Source organism: Sorex fumeus, unplaced genomic scaffold, assembly GCF_029834395.1.
Source record: "Sorex fumeus unplaced genomic scaffold, SorFum_2.1 ptg000063l, whole genome shotgun sequence".
Taxonomy (NCBI): Eukaryota; Metazoa; Chordata; class Mammalia; order Eulipotyphla; family Soricidae; genus Sorex; species Sorex fumeus.
In genome coordinates, this window is record NW_026606120.1 from 48,351,079 (window position 1) to 48,377,646 (window position 26,568).

Sequence of the window (26,568 nt, forward strand, 5' to 3'; positions counted from 1 at the left end):
TTCTAAAAAAAAAAATGCACCCCAAATCCCTTCAGTGTAAAAATTAGATTTTTTTCCCCTCCTGCTCTCTCTTGCCTCCAACTACAAAGAAACAATGATTTAAACCCTTTGTGCCCTTTTAGAAAATTACACAGATACCCCATTGTGGAACCCTATAATCCCTTCGTGGAAAGGAAGAGATTAGCATATGAATACAAAGCAAAATGAATCCAGAATACAAAACGATCTACTGGATTGTGAAGCTCTTGTATTCTTAAAAATGTATTTATTTCCTCTTTTTGTATTGCCCATTTAGTGGTCTCAGGGTTAAGAGAATCGAGCTTCCCCTCTGGTTACCCGGAAAAGCATTAAAAAAAAAAAAGCCAACAGATTCTAGGAGATTCTAGGAGGTGCAGCACCAACAGATGGCTCCCAGAGCCAGTGGAATCTGCTCCACTCGACAGGATCTTCTTGCCGGCGAGGAGTGTAGAAAGTGCGGTTCGCAGACTGCGCGGTGAAGGAGAGAAAGCGATAGAAGAGAGAGCCATAGTGCTGACGTTGGAGGCCCGGCCCTGTGAGGTTGCACAGGGTAAGTGGCGTTGGCCAGGAGGCAGCGGCGCAGGGGGGGAAGGAAAGAGGATTTGGGCTAGGGGCGGGGCCTGCGGCGTAGCGTGGCTCCTGATTGCTGGAGCGCGGCTGCCAATCTCGCGGTATCGCTCGCTTAACCAGTGCGCTGGCGAGACGCGCTCAGATATACGGAGCGAGCCCGGAGAAGCAGCCTCAGATCCTGACGGTGCAGCAGCCCGCAGCCTCAGCCCGGGAGTCCCAGCCGCTTTCAATGGAGGAGAAGTCCGGCCAGCCACAGCCTCAGCACCATCACAGCCACCACCATCCGCACCATCACCCCCAGCAGCAGCCGCCGCAGCCGCAGCCGCACCACCACCACCCTTATTATTTCTACAACCACAGCCACAACCACCATCATCACCACCATCACCAGCAGCCTCACCAGTACCTGCAGCATGGAGCCGAGGGCAGCCCCAAGGCCCAGCCAAAGCCGCTGAAACATGAGCAGAAACACGCCCTCCAGCAGCACCAGGAAACGCCGAAGAAGAAAACAGGTCTGGGAGGGAGGACGAGTGGGGGAAGGGGAACGGGGGTGGGGGGCAGGGGCGACCGGGGGTGGGGCTGGGGCTGGAAAGCGCCGGCGGGGTCGGGTGTGTGTGTGTGTGTGTGTGTGTGTGCGCGCGCGCGCGCGCGCGTGTGTGTGTGTGTGTGGCGGTGGGGGAGGAGGCCTGGCCCGCGCCTCGGAGGAGCCCCCTTGTCGTTCCCTCGCCGCCGGGGCTGGGACGCGGCTTGCAGCGCCCCAACCTTCCCCTCAGCATGGGAGAGGCCCGAGCAGGCCAGTGTGACCTTCCCGGCCCCCGCCCGGGCCGGGGGCGCCCCGGGCCGGGCGGCCTTGAAAGTCTTGGCCGCCTTGGGCCGGCCCCGGTTCCCTCGCGGCGGCCCTGAGGGAACCTTCTCGGGGGGGTTCTGAGGTGGGGCGAGGCGAGCCCCTCGGTCCTGCGGGCCGAACTCGGGAAAAGGCCCAGTGGATCTCCACAGGGTGGTGTCGCGAGACCCTTTTGCAGGCGGCGCGGCGAGGCTAGGTGGGGAGAGTTGAGGAAGTGTCTTCCCTCACCCGCCACCCTAAGCCCACCTGTGGCCTTGGGGTTCCCCGGACTAGGGGGGCCGGGGGACCCCTCGCCTCCGGGGTCAGCCCCGTCCCCCCCTCCCGCGCTCCAGGTGGGCGCCGGCCGCCGCCGCCCCCCACCCCCACCCCGCGGCTCCGCTCGCGGCCGGCGCCCCGGGCCCGCTCCCCCCAGAGCCGGCGCGGCTGGAATGTTCTCTCCTCCTCGCGGGGCCGCTTCCTGTCCGCCATGTTGGAAGCCGATTCCTGTCACCGACTCCGGCCCACGGCGGCGCGGAGGGGGGGGAGGGTGTCGAGGGGCGCTCGGTGCTGCGAGGCCGGCGGCGGGGGAGGGGGGGACTCGGGCTCCCCCGCCAGCGCTTCCTCGCCACCGGCCCGCCCGACGGGGGGTTCCCTCCGGCCCGCGGCCGCCCCTCCCCCCCGTCGCCCGCCGGGTTGTGTAACCCGGTGGCGGCCGCGCGGCCCCGGGCGGGTCCCTGGGGTGAGGGGCGGGGGCGGTTGGGGTGGGGGAGGGCCGCGGCCACGAGGGGAGCGGCCTGCGCCGGGCCCCGCGCGCCTGCGGCCCGCTTTCCCGCTCCCGGGGGCGGCGGGCGGCGGGCGGCCGGGCGGGCGGCCGGCCTCGGAGCGGAGCGGGAAGGAGGCCGCGGGCGGCGGCGGCCGAGCTCTCAGGCCAGGAGGGCTGGGGGTGGGGGATACATTTTCCGTAGAGGCGGTGCCTGAAGGCCGGGTGGGGTACCCAGCGGGAACCGGGCTCCCCGGTCACGAGTTTCTCTGCCACAGGAACCTCGTCTTCTGCCAGGTTCGCTCACGATTCCGCCTCCCAGGCCTTCAATTTGGGCCCTTCCCTTCTAGTTCATAGCCACCACTCCCCTCCCCGAACCCCCAAACTTGTTCTAGCTCCCCTCCCCATCCCCAGACCTTCTAATTAGACTCGGGTCAGGGTTTTGAGGAGGGGGATTTTTTTTTTTTAATGTTCGATTGGATGGCGGAGAGTGAGGATTGGGGGCGCCGGGGTGTGGGGGGGGGGCGGGCGGACTACTTTTCTTCTCTTGCCCTTTAGGGTGATCCGAGGTGGCTCGCCCATGAGGTAGTTCACAACCTTTCTTCCTCTGCCGAGACTGCTCTGTTAGAAGGACGGCATTCCTGTTTTTAACGCTGAGATTGCGCCCAAACCCTTTTTAACCAGCGTTAAAATTGCGGGTAAAAGTAGTTTTCGAAAACGTTTTAAAAGAAGGGGCCGAAAAAGTATATGGCCGCACAGATTTTTGAGAAGAAGTGTTCTTAAACTGAAACTAAGGAGATGGGAGAAAGTGAACGTTGAAATGAAGCGATTCGCTTCTGATAGAGCCATTGAACGCGGTAGAAAAACTGCTTTTCTGTTGTAGACTTCATGTAATTTGAAGGCTGAAATTGGAATGTCACCTTTTCCATTTTGGGGATAGTGGAGACTGATGGTGTGCAGTAGAGTAGGAAAGAACACAAACGTATTGTGTTTAATTAAACTTAGGAATTTTGTATGGTTTAGACACTTGTAACAGCTAGAACTTTTTCACATGAGGACGTTTTAAACTTAGAATTGAGAAAATTTTAACTTCTCTGGAATATAAAGCAACAAAAAGGAAAATTATATACATTTTGTTATTCAGGTATTAAGACTCCAACTGGGCTCCCTTACTTACAACAACCCCCTGACCCACCTAGAGTGGCATCCTTCCATCCTCAGTGGAAACTGATCGAGTTATTTCAAAAAACATGTAAATAAGCAAACTAAAGATCAGCAACTTTTTATGTATAGCCTTCTTGGTCGTATCTTTCTTTCAACAGAAACTGATAATTAAAAAAACTACAGGATTTATGAAATGGAACTGGAATATTGTAGCGGGCTATTATATTGCCCACAAACCTAAATAACTTTTCATTATCCAGAAGAGGGCGTGAGAGAGGACCCAATTTGCTTGGTATTTTCAGTTTTTAATTCAAAAAGTAGATTTATCAGGGCTTAAGTTTTGCTAAGACTGTTTAGAGTTAGGTGCTTTAGCTTATACTAAATAATAAGACTGAGTCTTTTGAATTTTAAGTTTTTGTTGCTCATATTTTTCTTTAATACTAACTTGGAAAAGAGATAACTTGAATTTTTGTGAGCCAAGGTTACCATGAGGGAAATTCATATAGTGTTAAATATTTAAGAATTTTTTCGGTAAAATTTGGGATAGAAATATAGTGGACTGTAAACTGTGTACCTTGTTGATTTCTGATAATGAAGCCACAAAATATTAGTAAACTAGGAAAAATTCTAGTTCAGTTGAAAGTCCGGAGTTTTGGTCCAGTTTAGTTTGGACATTGGATTTTTTGATTGTTTAATACAGGTTTCCTTAGATCTAAAATCCTAGGACTAATTGGTCCCAGTGGTACAAACTTTATTTTAGCCTGTCAGCATGTTAAATAGCTTATGTTCTCTTTGGTTTAGAATTGTACAGGAGCAAACATACCTGTTTTATGATGTTGAGTGTAGGTATCTTCTCATTTTCAAAAGAAAAAACCTTTTAAGGAAATAAAACAGTGATCTTTCCCTGTTTCATAGAACTTTACTCAACTTCAGAAGTTAAAACCTTTTATCAATAGTCATAAATTTTTCTGCCAGCCCATTTTAGGAATGATTATCTTGACCTTTTTTTTCCAAAAGTTAATTCAGTAGAGAAAAATGCCATTATAGATTCTTGGGGGGATGGGGGATGTGGAAGGTGTTGTTGGACCACACCCACTAGTGCTCATGGTTTACTACTACTTTGCTCTGTGCTCAGGAGACAGTAAGTGATATGGGGGATAGAACCCAGATCTGCCCTGTGTAAGGCAAGTTCTCTACCAACACTGATCTCTCCAGCCCCATATTCATTTTTCAGTGTATCTCCTTTTCTGATGGTGATAGTAAAACCTTGTGAATCTTTCCAGGTTATGTTCTGTTCCATATTTAAATATTTCAAAAAATAGTTCTCAAACCTTTAAAATAGTAAATCTTTTTCAACCTTAAAATGTATGAAGTTTTGATGTCAAGTATATCTGGATATTTACTATACTGAAAATTGAAACAACATAAAGAATTACAAACATGGCCCAATTGAATCACCTATGAGCTTTTTGTGGGGTTTTTTTTTTCTTCCAAGCTTTCTGGGTTACACCCAGCAATGCTCAGGGGTTGCTCCTGACTCTGCACTCAGGAATCACTCCTGGCAGTGCTCAGGGGACCATATGGGATGCTGGGAATCGAACCCAGGTCGGCTGAGTGGAAGGCAAGTCCCCTACCCGCTGTGCTATCACAGCCCAGCATGAGCTTTTTGTGGCGATAAAAAGGACTTAAGTTAAATTGGAATACTGTGAACATTCTTTTAAAAATTAGGTGTTTTATTTGGTAAATTTGTGAATATTTCCTTACTGCATCCTTTGGATAGGAAACCAAGTGTTTGAAACAGGAGAGTTCAGATTTCTAGCTTTTTCCACTTGGGAAATTACTTGGGAAACTTACTGAATTTCTCCCAGACTGTTACACAAATGTAAAATGAAGACACTATAAGGGTTAGAGATATTGGTAGATAGGTATTTTGGTTTCATACATCAGTTTTATGATCTACTGACTTGAGAAATGTGAAAATAAATTTAAGCCTTTATTTTTTTAATTAAGCATTAGTATTTGGTTTTACAGAATGCAGTTGAAATGCTTGTGATGTCCACTGTCATTAATGGTTCCATAGAAGTGGAATATTTACTTTCTTTGTGATACTTTCCCTGTGATAATTGCTATGTCAGTATAATTTTGTTTTGCCCAGAGGGTAGCTCTGCTATTAATTGTAAATAAAATTTTATAACTCCCTTGTGAAAATGATGGGTAGGTTGGTTTTGAGAAGTGGTATGGGTATTGCTTATGAATAAGGTCATGTTCTTTTTTTTTTCTTTTTCTTTTTCTTTTTGAGTCACACCCAACGATGCACAGGGGTTACTCCTGGTTCATGCACTCAGGAATTACTCCTGGCGGGATGCTGGGAATCAACCTGGGTTGGCTGCATGCAAGACAAAATGCCCTATCCGTTGTGCTATTGCTCCAGCCCCAGTCATGTTCTTTCTGCCACCGACTTTTTAATTTTAATTTTAATCCTAGCTCAGTTCATTCTCTTTGCTTAGTAGTGTCATAATCTGTAAAATGGAGCTAAAAAATGTCTTTATGTAGTTGGGGTTTTTTTTTGTGGAGGGTTCAGTTCATACCCTGTGGTTCTCAGGGCTTACTCCTGGCAGGGCAAGGGCGACTCCTGGTTCCAGCGATTGAACCCTGGTTAGCTGTGTGCAAGGCATGTTTCCTACCTTCTATGCTTTGTCCAGCCCCTCCCTCTTCATAGTTTTGAAAAAGAAAATGTACTCATAACTGTCTTGCAGTAAATTTACCTTAAATGGTCTAAACTACTGCGGTTTAAGGTAATTTAAAAAATTTTTTTTTCTTCCCTAGGCTATAGCGAACTGAATGGTAATGCTGGAGACAAAGAAATAACTTTAAAGAGCCTGAGTTCTGAAGAATCTACCAACCCTATTTCCAGGGTCCTCAATGGCAACCAACAGGTTGTAGACACTAATCTGAAGCAGACTGTAAAGACCAGCACTTTTGGGAAAGCAGGAATTAAAACCCGGAATTTTATTCAGAAAACCAGTATGGACAAAAAGAATGGAAAATCTTACGAAAATAAGTCTGGAGAGAGCCAGTCTGTAGACAAGACTGATATTGTAGCTATTCCAAATGGTGTTGTAACAAATAATTCTGGCTATATTACTAATGGTTTTATGGGCAAAGGAGCAGATAATGATGGTAGTGGATCTGAGAGCGGATATACTACTCCTAAAAAAAGGAAAGCTAGGCGCAATAGTGCCAAGGGTTGTGAAAACCTTAATTTAGTGCAGGACAAAATAATGCAAGAGGCCAGCATCCCAACCTTAAAACAGGGACTTGAAACTTTCAAGCCTGATTGCAGTGAGCAAAAGGGAAATCGAGTAGATGGTTCAAAGCCCATTTGGAAGTATGAAACTGGGCCTGGTGGGACAAATAGAGGAAAACCTGCTATGGGTGATATGCTACGGAAAAGCTCTGATATTAAACCTGGTGTGAGCAGCAAAAAGTTTGATGATCGTCCCAAAGGAAAGCATGCTTCTGTTACCTCCAAAGAGGACTCATGGACTCTGTTTAAACCACCTCCTGTTTTTCCAGTGGACAATAGCAGTGCTAAAATAGTTCCTAAAATAAGTTATGCAAGCAAAGTTAAAGAAAACCTCAACAAAACAGTACAGAACTCTTCTGTGTCACCTTCATCTTCATCCTCTTCATCATCTACTGGGGAAACTCAGACCCAATCTTCAAGTCGGTTGTCCCAGGTTCCTATGTCAGCGCTGAAATCTGTTACTTCGGCCAGCTTTTCTAATGGGCCTGTTTTAGCAGGAACTGATGCAAGTGTGTATTCTCCAGAGGGTCAGCCACTGCTAACTACTGCTGCTAATACTCTAACACCCATCTCTTCTGGAACTGATTCAGTTCTCCAGGACATGAGTTTGACATCAGCAGCTGTTGAACAAATTAAGTCTAGCCTTTTTATCTACCCTTCAAATATGCAAACTGTGCTGTTAAGCAGCGCACAAGTGGATCTGCCCTCACAGACAGATCAGCAAAACCTGGGAGATATCTTCCAGAATCAGTGGGGTTTATCATTTATAAATGAACCCAGTGCTGGCCCTGAGACTGTTATTGGGAAGTCATCTGATCATAAAGTGATGGAGGTGACATTTCAAGGGGAATATCCTGCCACTTTGGTTTCACAGGGTGCTGCTGAAATAATTCCCTCAGGAACTGAGCATCCTGTGTTTCCCAAGGCATATGAGTTGGAAAAACGGACTAGTTCTCAAGTTCTGGGTAGCATTTTAAAATCTGGGACTACTAGTGAGAGTGGAGCCTTATCCTTGGAACCCAGTCATATAGGTGACCTGCAGAAAGCAGACACCAGTAGTCAAGGTGCTTTAGTGTTTCTCTCAAAGGACTACGAGATAGAAAATCAAAATCCTCTGGCCTCTCCTACGAACATTTTGTTAGGCTCCTCCAAAGAACAAAGATACCAGAGAGGCCTAGAAAGAAGTGATAGCTGGGGTTCTTTTGACCTGAGGGCTGCTATTGTATATCACACTAAAGGTAACTTACTTGTTTCCTATATGAATTTTTAATACATATTTGTTAGCGGTTTGAATTTTGAGGCATTATTATAAAATGTCTTATTAGTTGAGAATAACATTGTGGATATTACTTCATTCAGGATCTTGAAAATGGAGTGGTAGATTTTAAAGAATGTTTACATTTCTCATTAACATTTCTTTTTATATAGGCAAGAAAAATTGATCTGTTTGGTTCAAAGAATAAAAAGGGGGTTGGATATGTAGGTAGCCGTCGGGTTGGCATTTATAAGGCTCTGCAGAAGGGTGGGGGGGCTGTGCTTAGAGTGATGACATACTTAAATGTGGAGCATATATAGGAGAATATTAGGAATACATTTTATTTTCACTCTTTTGAAATTGTAGGTTTTATTTTTCATAAAATAAAATGGCTGGAGCGATAGCACAGCAGGTAGGGCGTTTGCCTTACGAGTGGCCAACATGGCCGACCCAAGTTCGATTCCTCCACCCCTCTCGGAGAGCCCGGCAAGCTACCGAGAGTATTCGATATGCCAGACACAGTAACAACAAAGTCTCCAATGGAGACGTTACTGGGCCCGCTCGAGCAAATCGACGATCAACGGGAGGGCCTTTACCTTTACCTTATTTTTCATAGTTTAGGTAAAGTGGTTACAATGGCATTAACATGTATTATTGATGCAGATACTAATTGCACCTTAATTGCCACCAAAGTGCCTAAGACCCTCCCCCACTTTCATCACTTCTGATTGGCTTTTTCTTGTGCCTTAACTCCCCCTCTGCTTGGTAATCTCAGATCTACAGTCAAAGGTCAAAGGTTTGTCATCATTTGATACTCTTCCCTTGATGAATATGATTATCTGATATTCTTCTAATTTATTTCATGATTATGATAACTTCAGTTGTATTCAAGTCACAGTAAACTGCAAAATTTCATCTTTTAGTTACATATAATTATCCATTAAGTATGTGCCACAATACTCTTTTATAAGGAATGGGGGGAAATGTAGTTCTTGGGATCAAACCCAAGCCTGTCCAGTATACAAAGCGTATGCTTAGCCTGTTAACCTAGTTCTGTAGCCCCATATACCACAGCTTTTGGGGGGCGTGAGGTGGGGAACCTTTGGGACCACCTGACAGTGCTCCAGGGCTACTCTGAAGCTGGTTTTTGTTTTTTTGGGGGGGGGGGTCACTCCCAGCTTTGCACAGGGGTTACTCCTGGCTCATGCACTCAGGAATTACTTCTGGCAGTGCACAGGGGACCATATGGGATGCTGGGAATCAAACTCGGGTCGGTCCTGTGCAAGGCAAACGCCCTACCTGCTGTGCTATTGCTCCAGCCCCAGAAGCTGGTTTTCCTGCATGCAAAACATGCACTCAGGCCCACTGAACTAGCCAGTGTGTATACCATAGCTACTTTATCCATTTGGGTTGTTCCCATAGTTTGGTTCTTGTGCTTTTTGTGCTTATGTGTGTTTTAAATAGCAGTCTCACCAGCTGTGCTTGGGACCACCAGGACTATTGCTATTGGTACTTGGGGTGAGTTGGGGACCACGGGAAAATGGTGCTAAATATTAAAATTCAAGGCCTCAAAAATGCTAAGCATGTTATCTCTTGGAGCTATCATGTGACCCAGACAAATTTTTAAAATATATAATCTCCTGAGTTAAAAATCATTTGAACATGTTGCCTCTTTGCTTTTATTTTATTTGATTTTTGGGCCACACCCAGCTGTACTCAGGGCTTACTACTCTTGATTTGCATTCCGTATCACTCGTGGCAGATTGGGGAACTATATGTTGTGCTAGAGATTGAACCTGGCTTGGCTGCATGCAAGGCAAGAGCAATACCCACTCTTTCTCTCCAGCCCCCTTTGCTTTTTGTATATCAGTATTAGTAACTCAATTGATAATTCCAACTTGCTTGAAATGAGTCATAGTGTTTTTGAATAGTTTCTTAAGATGAAGTGTCAAAAGTATTTGATTCTCTAAAGGAATAATGGATGCCAAATGATACCTAGAAAATAATACAAACTGTAATGGCAAGTACAGTTAGCATTGTAGGAACCAGTTTTTAAGAGTCTGTACTTTAATTACCTCAAAACCCAGATAACTTTTTTTTTCTTTTTGGGTCACACCCAGCAATGCTCGGGGGCTACTCCTGGCTCTGCACTCAGAAATTATTCCTGGTGGTGCTCAGGAAACCATCTGGGATGCTGGGAATTGAACACAGATTGGCCGCATGCAAGGCAAATGCCCTGCCCGCTGTGCTATAGCTCCAGCCCCCCAGATAACTTTTTCTGGCTTATTTGGATCACTCCCAGCAGTGCTCAGTGGTTACTCCTGACTCTGCACTCGGAATTATTCTTGTTAGTGCCCAGGGGACCATATGGGATGCCAGGGATCAAACCTGGGTCAGCTGTGTGCAAGACAACCAGTCCTGCCAAATAGCTTTCAAGTTTCATTAGAAACCTTTCTCCCTGCCTCCCTCCTTCCCCCCTTCCCCTCACCTCCTTCTTGTTGGGGTGGGGGGGGCGAGGAGCACGGACTTTTTGGCTACATCTGGTGATGCTTAGAGGTTAGTCTGGGTGATACCAGAGACCATATAGGATTCCAAGGATTTAACCTGGATTGGCCACATGCAAGGCAAATGCTCCACCCACAGTACTATCACTCAGTCCCAGAAACTTTGAATTTTCTTAGAATGTGCATTGTGAGGAGCGATAGCACAGCGGTAGGGCGTTAGCCTTGCACGCAGCCAACATGGCCGACTCGAGTTCGATTCCTCCGCCCCTCTCGGAGAGCCCGGCAAGCTACTGAGAGTATCTTGCCCGCACAGCAGAGCCTGGCAAGCTACCCGTGATATACTCGATATGCCAAACACAGTAACAACAAGTCTCATGATGGAGACGTTACTGGGCCCGGTCGAGCAAATTGATGAACAACGGGAGGACTGTGACCGTGGTTTGCATTATATAGAAAATTTGCTCGATAGCATATAATGAAGTTTGGTGATATTCATAAACTTTGAGAACAGTAGTTTCCAGTTATTCTACCTTTCCTGCCACTCTTCTAACAATCCATTCCCTCATGCAATATAATATACTATTTATACACATGTCTTACAGTAGTGTATTTTAGGTAGGCAGTCATGCAATTCCTTTTTTTTTTTTTTTTTTTTTTTTGCTTTTTGGGTCACACAGGGGTTACTCCTGGCTCTGCTCTCAGGAGTTACCCCTGGCAGTGCTCAGGGGACCATATGGGATGCTGGGACTCGAGCCCCGGGTCAGCCGCGTGCAAGGCAAACCCTACCAGCTGTGCTATCTCTCCAGCCCCCAGTCATGCAATTCTTGGGAAGAGATAGCATATCAGATTTGGGGGGAAGCATACACAACAAATTTATCTGCAAATCAAAGGATAATTAAGCATGCTCTTTTTGTAAAAAGTGCAAGGACTGGGGGGAGATCACAAAACTGGAGTGCATACAGAAGCTCCAGGTTCAGTATATGATCCCAATACCACTGCCAGATGTGACTGATTTGCTTTAGAATAGGTTAGGATTTGAAGTAATAGAATCCCAGCAGATTAGCTATTAATGCTTCTCTTCCTGGCTGTTAAGTAAGAATTATTCAAAAGCTGGATGTGTTTATAGAAGTAACAGGTCTTACAACTTAAATTCTGCCAGTGGAGTTTAGTGTTATTGGATGTTTCTTTTCTTTCTTTCCTTGACCTTTCAGATATGGTTATTTGGAAAATCTTCCCGTATTTCCTACTAGTAGTTTTTGTGTGAACCTTAGAGGATCTCTCTGGTTGTTAAAAAATTCTTTGTAACAGTTATCCACGAAATATTCTGGAACAAATTGTTCCATTAGGAGGATTTGTGAATTTTATTACAGAGAATTGGAGATCTTTTGTTTTAACAAAGTAAATAGTTTTACTTATGAAATATGAGAGGGTAGATTCTCATATGCTGGCCTTCTAAAATTGAGATATTATTGTGTGTTCATTTTGTCTGTAGATGAACTAAATATGGAATCAGTGATATTAGTTAATCTCACATAGTTGCTGTTACTTTTTTTGTTGTTTGTTCTGGGATCACTCCAGCAATGCAGCAGAGGTTACTCCTGGCAGTGCTTGGGTGCTGGAGATCTAACCCTGGTCAGCTGCATGTGAGGCAAAAGCTATACTGTCGCTCTGGTCCTGCGGATGTTACTGAAAAATTTTAATAGTTGCATCAACTTGTAATTGAGTATTGTTGAGTTTAAATTGGTATCAGTTTGGGTCCAGAGAGATAATATAGCAGGTAAGGCACTTCCCTAGCATGGGTTTACGTGGGTTCAATTCTTATTAAGTCTAGTCTACCAGGAGTTAGCCCTGAGAACAGCCACGTATGTTCTCCAAACAGAAAACCTTTATCAGTTCTTTTCTCTTCGTAGATTAATAGTAGATAATAATCATTTTAGTGAAGTTGATTTTAAAATAGGTTGAAGGAAAGTTACAGAACAGAATGAATATAAAGGAATGTATAGAGGATTTGAAGTTGTGTTTTAAGGAAAGGAACTGATCAAACTGTTACAAGAAACTCTTAAAAATTACATCTGCAAAATTGTTCTAGCACCTTTTTGGTAAGATCAATGGAAAAGATATTGGATGGATCATCTGGACTCCTGTTACAGTGCTCTTAGATAATGGAATTCTTAAAAAAAGTTGTAGGAAATCAAGGGTTTTTTTTGGGGGGGGGGTCCACACCTGGCAATGCTCAGAGGTTACTCCTGGCTCTGCACTCAGGAATTCTTCCTGACAGTGCTCATGGGACCATATGGGATGCTGGGAATCGAACTGGGTCAGCTGCGTGCAAGGCAAACACCCTACCCGCTGTGCTATCACTCCAGCCCCGAGGAAATCAAGGGTTTTTCAACATGGGATTAAATGAATTAGACATGTAAAACTGTACACTGGACTCCTGGTACAGTGTTCTTATTAATGGAAAGTTAAGGGAATGAACTAAATATGATGTTAAATTGTATTTTGCCTTGCATGCGGCCAACCTGGGTTCAATTTCTCTGCCCCTCTCGAAGAGCCTGGCAAGCTACTGAGAGTATTTTGCCTGCATGGCAAAGCCTGGCAAGCTACCCATGATGTATTCGATATGCCAAAAACGGTAACAAGTCTCACAATGGGGACATTACTGGTGCCCACTTGAGAAAAATCGATGAGCAATGGGAGGACAGTGCTACAGTTTGAACCAAATTCTTAGAATATCTGCCAAATGTAGGTGAGCTACTAAGTCATGAAATAGGCCTGAGCACCACTGGCTGCTGGCTCCAACTCCTCCCCATCTCAAATCTTTTTATTTTGCATTACAAAGATAACAAAAACACCTTTTAAAGATATGAAGATTTTTTTAACGGAAGTACTGCTTTTTTGTTCTTGACATCTCCTTTAAGAGCCAGCTGTGTTATTTGCTTAGTCCTTTAGTGAAGTCTTTAGTTTAGTTTAGTGTCTTTGGGCCATGTCCAAAGACAGGCTCAGGGGGCCTCTCCTGGTCTTGCTGCTCTGGAAACCAAATACTGCTCAGGATCAAACCCAGGTCGCGTGCAATCAGAGCATGCACTCAGTCCATTGAGTAGTCTTTAAATGTTCAATAGTCATCTCTTAATAAGTAAATTGAAGTTAGGCTTGGAGCTAAAAGTTCTATGCATACCTTCTAGCTTTAAAAATGAACTCTTTAACAAACTTGGAAATGGATAGGAGTGTACATTATATCAGGACAATAGAAATGTGCATATTTTAGATTAAACAATTACTAGTAGTTTTAGAAGTAATGTAGATATTTTTAATAGCCTTAAGTGTTCCATACAAGCAACGATTTGAAGTGAGGAGGAAATGAGGCATAGAATGGAATTGTTGAGATTTAATTTAGGGGATTTTTCTCTTGCTTTTGATGTATTTTGCTGCTAACATTTTTAGAAACCGAGGGATATTGCTACAATGGTGAAGCACTTGCCTTGTGTCTAAGAAGCTTTGGATTTGATTCTTGGCATTAAAAGTAAAGGGAAAACAAGAGAACTATGACTGGCCCAGGGCTGTAGCTTGGTGTTATAGCATCTGGTACAGTTCCTAGCTCAAAATAAAGACTTAAAGTAATATTAAAGTATTGGTACCAATATTTAAGGTGAGGTAGATCCTGTAGGTCATTTTTCTCTCAAACACCTAACATAAAAATATGAGTGAGATTTTGGTGTGAGTGTGTGTGGAGGGGGGTTGTGCCACACCCAGCAGTGCTCAGGGTTTACTTCTGACTGTACTCAGGGCTCACTCCTGGCTAGGATCTTGGTGACAAAATGAGGTGCTGGGGAACTAATCTTTATCAGCTGCATGCAAGGCAAGCTCCCTACCCACTGTACTTTTCACTTCTGCCCAGAAATAGTATCTTTTAAGTTTATGAAAACATTTGAAGAGTACGCAAAAAATAAGTTCGAGATGGCTCAAATGGAGAACATTTGGGAGATCACAAGCCCCATCCCCCCCCAAAAAAAAGACACCAAAATGAAATCGATCGTAGCAAAACCAGTATACTATCATTCAGCTTGTTCATGCTTTTCCCTTAGTTGTGTCACCACCAGGGCCATATAATGCTGTGCACTGAACCCAGGGCAACAAATATGCTTAACCACTTGAATTATTCCTAGTTCTGTCTTTAATCTTGTGTTTAGAAAGCATATCCTATTCCTTTTTGTCTAACCAATATTATACTTTTGGTAGGAAACTTGAAAAGTAATATCAGATCTCATAACATTTTGATAGTTGATGCTCATGTACATCGTGTCTTTTAATGCATACATGGAAGACACACTTTGTATTCTCTTTTTGGCCACACCCCAACTCTGTTTAGTGCTTTTTCCTGGTTCCTGGCCTGTTCTCAGGGATTAGTCGCTTCTCGGAGGCCCATGGAACCATATGGGATGCCAGGGGCTTGAACCCGGGTAGGACATGTACGGGACAAGTACCTTACCTGCTGTACTTTTAACATCCTTGCTTTTTCTGGTAGTGCAAGGGACGGGGTGGGGTGGAGATATGTGTGCTGGATATCCATCTTCCATCTTATAAATGTGCTCCCAACATGAAAAGCTAGTTCTAACCTTGTGTCTGCTTTATGAGTACAAATAATCATTTATCTGGAGTCCTGAAAGCAAAGAAACAAATTGTTGTTCATAATAGAAAACTTTATTCAGTAAACTTGAATTTGGTGTTTTACTTTGGGGAAGAGTTGGGATTCAGGGTCTACTCTTGGGTCTATGGTCAAGTAGCTCTTAGGGGTCTTTAGAGTTGGGGGACTATGTCATGCTCGGGATTGAACTGGAATAATTAGCTGCCACCCTAATCCTTGTACTCTCTCCAGTCCTGGTATTTTCATATAGTAAACTGGATTTGGGGGCCAATTATGTAGTACAATAGATACGTCGCATGCCTTGTATACAGCTGATTCAAGTTCAATCTCTGGCACAACATATGGTCCCTGAGCCCTGCCAGGAGTAATCCCTGAGCACAGAGCAAGGACTAAGTTCAGAGTGCTGCCCAATGTAAACTGGATTGAAATAGATGGGGGGGGGGCGCTGGTGACGACAGAGTCTTCATTTACCATCCAAACAATTATTTAGTCTGATTTGGAAATGAAATTAACACACTGAAGTATTTATTCATGAGCTTCAATTTAAAAGGCGCTGACTTCTACCTCGTGAAAAATTAATTTGAAAACATGCTATATTTCTCTGGTATAGTAAAGTTAAAGGAAAAGTGAAGACAAATTGGTGGCAGTATTTGCAAGAGAAAGGCAGGTATAATGGACTGGCTCTTGGGAAAATAGCAAAACATGATTTGGGGATAGCTAGCAAGCAAAAGACTGGTGAATCTAGAAGGGGGAAAGTCAAAATTTAAATTTATCGTATTACTACTGTAGAATTTAACCTAAAGTGGCTTAATAAGGAAAGGCATGGTGAATAATAAAATAATCTGGGAGTTTTCAAGAGCAAGAATCAGCTTGTTTGGCATTTTATCATAATCAAAAAATTAATTGAATGTTACTAGTGGCCAGTTCTAAAGACAAGCTTTTTAACCTTCACTTTCTTTGAAGGATTTTAGAATTAAATGCTGAGTTACTTGGTTGGGCCAGATGAAAAATCACTGTATAGGCCAAAAAATATTGATGGAGGGTCTGGAGAAGGTAATACTGCAGGTAGGGCACATGGCCAACTCAGGTTTGATCCCTGCATATGGTCCCCTGAACCAGGAGTGGTCCCTGATGGGAAAACCAGAAATAATCCTGAGCTTAACCAGGTGTCCCTTCCTCACCCCCCAGAAAAAAAAAAATGTTGATTGAATGATTTCATGGGTCTAACACTAATTTTGTATTACTTTATTGATGTGTGATAGTAGACCAAATCAAATCAAGTACTGTATGTCTCCCCTGACTTGTTTTGTTTTGGGGCTAAACCCAGCTGTGCTCAGAGATCACTCCTGGCATTGGCCCCTGGGGACCATATGCAGTGCTGGAGATTGAAGAGGGGTCATTGTCATGCAAGGCCAACACTTTACCTGCTGTATTGTCTTCTTGCCCAATACCAAGTTCTGTTTGAAAAAGTGATGTTAAGTAGAAGAAAAGGGGGTTCCTGTCATTAAAGTAGAAAAATAAAGTGATTCTAGAAAAATGAAAATGCAATAGGGGGACTGGAGGTGTAACTGGTAGGAAGATACATGATGGTGGTTCTTTGGGTTTGATACCTGACACTGCAAAAGGGGAAAATAACAGGAAGTATATGTGTAACTGAAGCATAGAAATTCCCATAAAGTAATCAGGTAAGGGGAAGAATAAGTAGGATCCAACAGAAAAGTAGAAAGTGGCTTAATTTATTGTACAAGAAGAGTAAGATAATTTTAGAGTGTGGAAAATGAAAGTGTATGAATATTCACTATGTCTCAAGGAAGGGTGATGGTACCAATTTTTAAAATCTAACCCAGGGACCAGAACATAGAGTAAGGTGTTTGCCTTGCATGCGCCAGATACAGATTTGATCCCTGGTACCCCATTTGGTCCCCTGAACACTGCTGGGTGTGGCCCAAAAACTTAAAAAAAAATCTGATCTAGTCTTTTTTGGGGGGTTTTAGTTTTTAATTTTGGGCCACACCTGGCTGTGCTCAGGGGTTCCTCCAGACTTGGTACAGGAATTACTCCTGGCAGGCTTAGAAATCATAAGGGGTTCTGGATATCCAACCTGGATCAATTCCATGCAAGGCAAGCACCCCACTGCTTTTTCCTTTTTTTTTTTTAAGAGGGTTTTTTTTTTCTTTCCTTTTTTTCTTTTTCTTTTTCTTTTTGTGTCACACCCGGCGATGCACAGGGGTTACTTCTGACTTTTGAACTCAGGAATTACTCCTGGCAGTGCTCAGGGGACCATAGGGGATGCTGGGAATTGAACCCGGGTCGGCTGCATGCAAGGCAAATGCTCTGCCTGCTGTACTGTCCTCCCGCCCACCCACTATTTTCCCCCCCTTTTCTATTTTTTCCTTTGTACTTTTATTCTTCCCACTACTTTTCTTACTGTTTTTGTTTGCTTTGGGGCCACGCCCAGTGATGCTCAGGGGTTGTTCCTGGCTGTACAGTCAGGAATTACTCCTAGCAGTGCTTACGGTACCATCTGGGTTGCCAAGAGTTTAACCTGAGTTTGCCACCTTCAAGGCATACACATACTGTTTATTGCTCTGGCAGCCTTGCCCCACAACTCCACAACTTTCCGTAACTCACTTGGAATACAAGCCAGAGAGAAAGCACAGGGTTTAAGGCGCTTGCAGTGCTCAGGGCTGAGCCCAGTTTAATCCTAGTCACTTCATATGCTTCCCCTGAACCACAAGTGACCCCTGAGCACTGCCGTGTTAACAAAAGCAGAAAATGTTAAACTCATTTGGAATTAAGGACTGCTGACATGATGGGGAAATGTTTAGGAAGTATGCTTTAGAAAATTGTACTTTTGGTGAATGGCTTAAGTAAATATTTGAACATTTTCATATAAATTCAAGTGTGGGTGATAGTAGTCTAAATTAAAGAATTTTAACAAAATGCAGCTTTGGTGTGTGGGGGTATTGAGCCATACCCAGTGCTATCTGGGCTTGCTCCTGGGGAATCACTTGTTGCTAGGGATCAGGGTTCGCCTTATTCTGGGCAAACATTTTCATCACAGTATTATGTCTTTAGCCTTGCTTTGGTGCATCTTTTTCAGGAGGGGGAGAGTAGCACCCCTGGCACAGTGCTTAGGGATTATTTCTGGCTTTGCACTTTTGCTCTGTGGTGCCTGGAATTGAATCTGGGTCAGCCACATGCCAGGCAAGCCCCCTATCTAATATCAGTTTGGCCCCTGCTTTGGTATATCTTCTCTTACAAGAAGAAACCTTGCTTCCTTGTGGCTCAATGATGTGCATGTGCTTGATCCTTGGCACTGCAAAAAAGAGAAAGAATATTCACAACTTTCCTATCCCTTTTTTTATGTAACTGCATAATTAAATGCTGTTAGCTCTCTATAAAGAACTAGGAAGTTGTGTGGAAGAGTAAAATGGTTGGTACCATGAATAGTATAAGGTGCTTGCATGGTGCAACAAAATGGTTCCCTGAGCACCGTTGTGTGTGGCCCAGCTCCACAAAAAGTAAAATAATTACTGTTAAGATTTTATAGTTATAGTGCCTTTGTAGCTTTCTTTATAAGAATTTGTTTCGCTTCTTGTGTGGTAAAGTTATGCATTCTTCGGTTGCGTACATGATCCATAGAAGCCAGTGCTAGAACTGCTTGTGCCCAGAAAGAAGTGCTGAGTCTCCTGGGCTACACCTGGTTTTGCTGCAGTTGTTATATTGTCCTCTGAACCTTGCATAGTAAGACATGCCTCTGCTGAGCTTCTCCTGGCTCTTCTGTTACTTTGGGTTATGGCCCTACCCACCCAGAAGTGAAAGCTGTTTGATGTTTGTAATAGGGAAGAGTAAAGGAAATGTAACTGCATAGGTGTGCTAAAAAAAGTCTTAAATATTTGGCAGGAGAGATACAGCGGTTAGGTGCTTGCCTTGCACACAACTGACCCGGGTTCAATCCCCAGCATCCCATATGGTTTCCCAGAACTTCCAGGGGTGATCCCTGAGTTCTGCTGGGTGTAACCCCAAAACTAATAATAACAATAGTTTTAAAAATAGGCCATCTGAGATCTGGAAAACATAAGATAGCAACTCTAATAAGCTTTTAGCTATTCTTGCCTAGAATTAATGGAAATATGAATTAGAGTGGAGTGCTAAGATGCCAGGGATGTGGTTGAGTGGTAAAACTAATGCTTTGCATGCATCGCACACAGAGACAATCTGAAGTGATAAGATTAAAGCACCATAATTTAGCAAAGGGAAATTCTCCTGTTTATCTGAATGGGTATTTATCCAAGTAATGTAAAGACTGTTGATCAGGTGACCACTACCAGTGTATTATCCCCAAAAAAATTTTTAAAAAATCACCATGATCGCTTGAGTGGGACATTCTCTAGTTATTTTTATTGTTTGGTTTTTCAAACGTCTAGTCTTGAAAAAATAATTTTAATTACTTTCGAAGTAGCAAGTATTTTGTTTTGGGACCACACTGAGCAATATTAGGACTTTGTCCTTCCTCTGTACTCAGGGATCACTCATCACTCCTTGTGGAGCTCAGGGGAATGACCATACGTGGAGTCCCACATGTGCAGGGCAAGCAAGCATCTTAAGGAATCTAACAGTTTGGGGGACTAGGAAGATAGGTCTGCTGATTGGAACACAGACTTAGCATGTCAGTAGTCCTGGGTTTGATCATCAGCACCTACATGTAGGATCATTTGCATGGTCCTACACCAAGCAAAGAGTAGTATCCATGTACCTCTGGGTATATACACCACCAAAAAAAAAAATTAAGCGTTCTTTTAGATATGATGGGGAGAGGCCAGGTAGAGTGGACTACTATTCCCATACAAATGGAAAACAAACAGTAATTTTAGGTCTATACACTAATTTTTTGTTATACCTTAACTGTAACCTATGTCTGTACTGTCATATCTTAATATGCTTCAGTTTTATTTTTCTTTAATTACAATTGGTTGCTGATAAAATTGAAGAATTGTTATATAGAGCAATAATGCCTTTTGGTATTTTGAAAATAGAGCGATGCACAGGGGTTACTCCTGGCTCTGCACTCAGGAGTTACTCCTGGCAGTGTTCAGGGGACCATATGGGATGCTGGGAATCAAACCCGGGTCGGCCACGTGCAATGCAAATGCCCTACCTGCTGTGCTATCTCTCCAGCCCCAGCTCTTAGGTTCTTGTGTTCTCGTATCATCTATTGCTGTCTCAAGACCCTCTTTGAAATTTCTTCATATGCTTCCAAGTAAAGATTTTCTTGCCTTTCTCTGTATGTCATCATTTGGTCCTATATTTTCCTTGTTGTAAAATTTCAAAGTAATAAGCTTTTATTTAATAACTAAGGAATATTACATTACAGTAGAATTGGAGCAGATAATGATTGACATTTTGACCTCATGTAATAGAAATACTTGGTGATTAATAACAGTGAACAATTATAAGAATCATTTCTTGTTTTTTTCCTGGTTTTATTTTGGGATTACACCCAGCGGTCCTCAGGTTACTCCTGGCTCTGCATTCAAGAATTATTCCTGACATGCTCAGGGGACCATATGGGACTTGGCTGCTGTACTTTCTCTTTAGCCTGAGAATCATTTTTATCTATTAATTCTGCATATGTTTGCTGTTTGGGAAGACAGGATTACTCTTGGTAATTTTATTGCAAATAATAATTGGCTTTTTAGTCTGTGATGTTTTAGAATTAATGGAAAATCTGTAATAGAATCACGATATTTTTAGCCCTTAAATCGATAATTCAAAATTTTGCTGTTCCAAAGATAGTGCATAAAAAAATCCTTAATTTTTAGTGCATAAAAAAATAATCCTTAATTTTTTTCCCCCCCGCAGAAATGGAATCTGTTTGGAATTTGCAGAAGCAAGGTAAGAATTGTTGCGCTACCTGAAATGTTAGTATATTATTTTGGGATGAGAATAACATGAGCAGTAGCCTAAAAATTAAATCGACTTCATTTTGAGTAATTTGATAACTATTCAAAGGAACTAGCTTCCGTACCAAAAATTCTAAGGATGGGATAACACTAAATGAAGAAGAAGAAGAAGAATTGAGAACTCTATTAATTGGATAATATGAATGGAAAATCAGTGTTTGTTTATGGGTTTTGGGCCACAACAACAATGTTCAGGGGCTGTTTTGCTGTACTGTTTTTTCTGCCCCGAAACCAACCTTTTGTTCGTAATTTTGTTTGGGGCCATGTACCCAGCAGTGCTTGGGGTATTCTTGGCTCTGCACTCAGGGATTGAGCCTGGGTCACCCACAAGCAAGGTATATGCCCTACCTGCCCACTAGCTCTCTGGCCCTGGGAAACTTTTAATCTGTATTTGTGGTAAACAAGCTTAAGAATTGAAATTCTTAGTTCATAAAACAAATATCATAAGCTTTTTTATATTTTACCTTGAGTTTCATAAGTTGCTTACTTTTGAAGTATGTTACAATTTTGGTAGATGTGTTATACCTGAAATAAAAATAGTTAGGTCTGATCTGTAGACCATTATTATTCTGAGGAAAACTTACTATCACTTAAGTGTTAGTATCTGGATCGTGTAGCTATACTGTTAACATTGGCATGTAAACACTCTTATTTTAAATAGTGTTTTTAATTTTTGCCTTATTTCACTGGAAATACCTTTCACTGGTCTGCAGATGTTAGAAAAGGTTGAAATCACTAGTGTAGTGAACTGGTAACCTTATATCTTGATTTCTTACCTACTGTGCTAGTTGACACACATGAATTTTAGATGGGTGTTAGAAATCCTTTCTGGGGCCGGAAAGATGAATGCAATAGGTAAGATGCTTGCCTTCCCATGGCCAATCCAAGTTCGATCCTTGGCATCCCATATGGTGCCAGGAGTGATTCCTGAGTAAAGAGCCATGAGAAAATCCTGACGATTGCCAGGTGTGTCCCAAAATTTTTAAAAAATCTTTCTGATTTACAAACTAAGAAACTGAGGTGAAGGACCAGAGTGATATACTACAGCAGGTTGGGCATTTGTCTTGCCTTGCACACTTTCAGCAGTGTTTAATCCCTAGTACTCATATGGTCCCCCAGCAGAGCCAGGCGTAAGCCTTGAGCACCCTACTGGGTTTGACCCAAAAACAATAAAAGAAATTGAGGTATAAACATTAATAAGCTAGAAAGTAGCAAAACTAAACCGTAGATTTCCTTAGTCATTTCTAGCATTACTCCTTAGAATGTAGACATTTCCTGCATTCCCCAACATTGCTCCTTAGTCATTCCTGATACCTCTTATTTTGTGGCCAGATGTACTTTGTTTAGGATAGTTGTGGTCTGAAGGTAGAGTAGAAGGTCACTTACTTTGAACGAAGCCAACGTGGGCTTGTTCCCATGAGCCCACCAGGAGTGATATCTGAGCTAGGGCCAGGAGTAAGCCCTGAGCTCCAGATGTGACCCAAAAGCAAAACAATTCTTAAACTGTGTATAAATTCTTTTTTAAACACAAATGAGAAAAAGACAAGAAAGTAACACTGCAAAAGACCTACCTGTTGTACTACAAAATGACTGAATTCATAATGAAAGTAAATATTTTCATTCTGTGTAAGTGGAGGTTCTTTGAAGTTTTGAAGCACTATAGCACCTGTGCTGTCGTCCCGTTATTCAGAGTGGGCGCCAGTAATGTCTCCTTTCGTCCCAGTCCTGAGATTTTAGCAGCCTCTCCTTACTCATCTTTCCTAACAGCCATTTTGGAGACTCTTTCAGGATCAAGGGAATGAGGCCCGTTATTGTTACTGTTTTTGGCATATCGAAGTTTTGAAAAGGGTATTAAGTTTAGATTTAGAATGGTCAAAGGATGAGGTAAATCTTAGTTTTTTCATATTTTCAGAACTTCATATATTTAACAGCAAAGTTTTATTGGTTAGTTTGCTACTTTTTTTTTTTTTTTTTTTTTTTTTTTTTGCTTTTTGGGCCACACCTGGCGATGCACGGGGCTTACTCCAGACTCTGCATTCAGGGATTACCCCTGGCGGTGCTCAGGGACCTTATGGGATACTGCGAATCGAACCCAGGTTGGTCTCGTGCAAGGCAAGCGCCCTACCCGCTGTGCTATTGCTCCGGCCCCTTTTTTTCTTTTTTTTAATGGGTTATACATTCTCCCCCCGTATTGCTTAATATACCCAGTGGCACTCCAGGCTCTGTGCTCAGTGATCACTCTTGGCAGGGAATTGAAGCCAGGTCAGCTATATGCAAAACAATGCCCTGCCACTCTTACCGTTCCAGTCCCGTTTTTAGGTACTTATTTACAGTGCTCTTCAGAATTCCTTTTTTGTGGGACCAGAGCGATAGTACAGTGGGTAAGGTACTTGCCTTGCAATTGACTGACCTGGGTTCAATCCCTGGCACCTCATAAAGTCCCTCGAGCACCCCTGGTATGGCCCAAAAAATTTTTACATTTTTTTAAATTTGGTGCCAGGGATTAAACCCAGGACTTCGCATATGTAAAACAAGTGCTCCACTGCTGAGCCACCACATCCCTTGCCCAGTGGATTTTTCGGTTTTTTGTTTTGTTTTTCGCTTTTTAATTTTTTTTTAGTTTGCCCAGTAGATTTTTGATCCATTGGTCTAATCTTATGTTCAGTGCTAAGTGCAGCTAGGGTCGGTACCTAGTATTACTGGGAAGTGAGGCAGGCATGTGTTGTCTAACTTCATCTTGCATGTGTTTTTACACTTGAGCTAGCTCCTCACCAGTTTCTTGTTGTTTTGGGAGTTGCACCCTCTATAATTGGGCACTATTCCTCATTAGTGTTCAGGGAGCCCTTTGCAGTGTCATGGATTAAATCTGGACAACTGGATGCACAAGTGTGTGTCCAGCCCACTGAGCTATTGCCTTGCCCACCACGCACCCCCCTCCCCTTTTTTTTTTTTAAAGTCTTAAGCCACGCCCAGCAGTGCTCAAGATTTATCCCTAGCTCAGTATTCCGGGAGGTTACATATGGTGTCAGAAAATGAACTAGAGTTAGCCACATGTAAAGTAAGTACTTTACATGCTGTACTCTGCCCTTCTGCTCAGTTTCTAGTTTGTGTATATTTATGAAATCCTTATGATGGGTAGTAATAGTATTTAATAAAATCATCTGGTAAGAAGCAGAGCAGGCAGCTAAAAAATAATTTTTAAAAACACTGAGTCTTTTCCCAGACACAGTCTGCTTTAAATTTTCAACCTGTAGGCTATTTGCTACTGCTGAGAATAAAGTTTGGTTTTTTGGAAGAAGTTAGGAAAAAAAAATCAGTCATGATGAAGATTAAACTGGTAAATTCTTAAAGCTAGATACTATTGAGGCATTTTCTTTCTGTAAAGTTCATACTGATTCAGAGGGGTAAAATTAGTGTGGGCTTTGTCAGGGGACCACACTGGCAATGCTCAGGGGCTCTGTGCAGTGCTTAGGGGTCAGAAGCAAAGTGGTGTTCTGTTCAGTGTCAGCCACATGCAAGGCACAGGCCTTAACCCCTTTCAGTGCTTGCACATGCTGTCCAGATAGTAAGGGACCTGATTTTTTGATTTCCTGCAGTCGCCAGGCCAGCTGCCCAGACAGTGCTTGGGGACATTTACTGAGGAACAGGCTCTGGGCATTGTACATGATAGAAATGCGCTCTAACTGCTTGAGCTCTCTCTTCTGGTCCTTAAACTTTTTGTTAGTTGTTTTTTTGTTTTTGTTTTTAGCCATATCTAGTGGTGCTCAGGGACATACATGATGTGGATCCTAGGGGGTTTGAACCAGAGCAAAGAGCCAAGAGTAAACACTGAGCACCACAGGATGTAGCCAAAAAACAAAACCAAAAATCAATATAATCATCTATACTTAGTATTGAAATTTTAACAACTGGGGGTGAGAGCGGTAGTACAAAGGATAGTATGTTTGCCTTATATACGGCCTACCCACATTACATCCCCAGCATGTATCCTGGGTTACGTGCTTGAGTCAGGTATGACCCAAAAATCCCAAATAAAATATTGACAATTGAGGCATCTTTTCATTTGTTATTTCATAAGTATTTTAATTCTATAATGAGAGTAAAGCACATGAACGAAACCCTTATTACTTAGACCCAATCTAATCTGTAGGAGTTGAAACCTTCACTAGCTAGAGGACTATGTTGCTTACAATGTATTTGGAATGTTGATTGGGTTGAGTAAGTGGAAACCACATGTGCTAATACAAAGAAGGAAATGGTTTTTAAACTTTTTTCATTAAAAAGGGAGCCTGGGGAGCCTGTTTTAATGATAGAGATTTGGTTTTGGGAGATGGGAATTTTGTAGACTTTATATATTTATATATTTATTTTATTTTTTAACCTTCCCTCCAGATCCCGAAAGGATAATCACATACAATGAAGCCATGGATAGTCCAGATCAATGAAGGACCAGACTGCCTATTTGTAACCTTTCTGCAGCATTAGAGCCACCACCGTTCATGGGGGACACAAGGCTTTTATGCTCCTAGATCTTCAACGCAGCAGAGGAACCATAAGTAGAATCACAGGATAATATATACAAATATATATATATACATATACATATATATATATAGTTATTTAAAAAAAAGGCAACTGAAAGTAATTAGACTTCTTAAGGAATCAAATTTATTTCAAGAGACTACACATGGTTATTTAATCTCCGGTACTGAATAGTTTGGTTTTTTTTCCTTTTTTGTTAGTTTTTATTTTTTAAGTGTGAATGCAAGTGATTAATGAATACCGACTAAAGCGTGGTTCTAAAGTTCCTGCTGTCATCATCTTGGGCAACAATGACCCACTGGAAAGGCAAATCCACTTAAAAGATTTCTGTATCTTGTTCTGTGACTAAAGTGATACACTAATCACTGAGAACCCAAAACGATTCTACGTTTTCCCTTTCTCCCACTCTTCCTTTGATCTTTTGGTTTTACTTTGAGCCCTGCAAGAATGCTGGATAAATGCGTTGAAGTTTGCAGGGGGTAGGGGTTGGTTTTTTGTTTGTTTTGTTTTGTTTGGTTTTTTGTTTTTTTAGTGGATGTGATTTGCATGTCTTGCCAGAAGTTAAGCAGCCTCTTTGGATGTTGGGGAAGTTATTTTCTTTATTTTTTGTTAGTTTTTTTTTTTTTTTTTTTTGGTCTTGTTTTTTTTGTTTGTTTTAGTTCTTGGTTGGATGGAGATACGGGAGGGAAATGAAGTTCTACAGTTCTGGGATAGTTGGTGATACATAGTTCACTTGGCTTCAATTGCAGATTGGACTTAGAAAAGTGAAGAGTCCATGGGTGTCATTACAGAAATTACAGAACTAGCAATTGGCTCTAGGCATTTAATACGGAAAAATACTCTGCGCCCATATTTTAATGTAATTGTGTAAGTGGGAGCAAAAACATTCTGCTTTTCAACTGTAGGTGCTCCAGAGTTGCTCTGTCACTAACACTAACTGTGTTTTTTTTTCCCTTGTTTTCATCAAAATTCTAAAGAGAAACTTCTGTACCTTTTTTGTAGATTCTCTTTAAT

The 26,568-nt window shown here is 42.6% G+C and overlaps 1 protein-coding gene across 1 annotated transcript; it reads left to right on the top strand.

Moving 5' to 3' along the window:
• The first annotated feature begins 549 nt into the window (after positions 1 to 549).
• NUFIP2 (nuclear FMR1 interacting protein 2) lies at positions 550 to 26,133 on the top strand. The gene is made up of 4 exons (XM_056127995.1): positions 550 to 1,100; positions 6,162 to 7,880; positions 20,912 to 20,944; positions 25,405 to 26,133. Exons 1-4 carry the CDS (start codon positions 818 to 820, stop codon positions 25,455 to 25,457), a joined length of 2,088 nt encoding a protein of 695 aa, XP_055983970.1. The 5' UTR covers positions 550 to 817; the 3' UTR covers positions 25,458 to 26,133.
• The last annotated feature ends 435 nt before the right edge of the window (positions 26,134 to 26,568 follow it).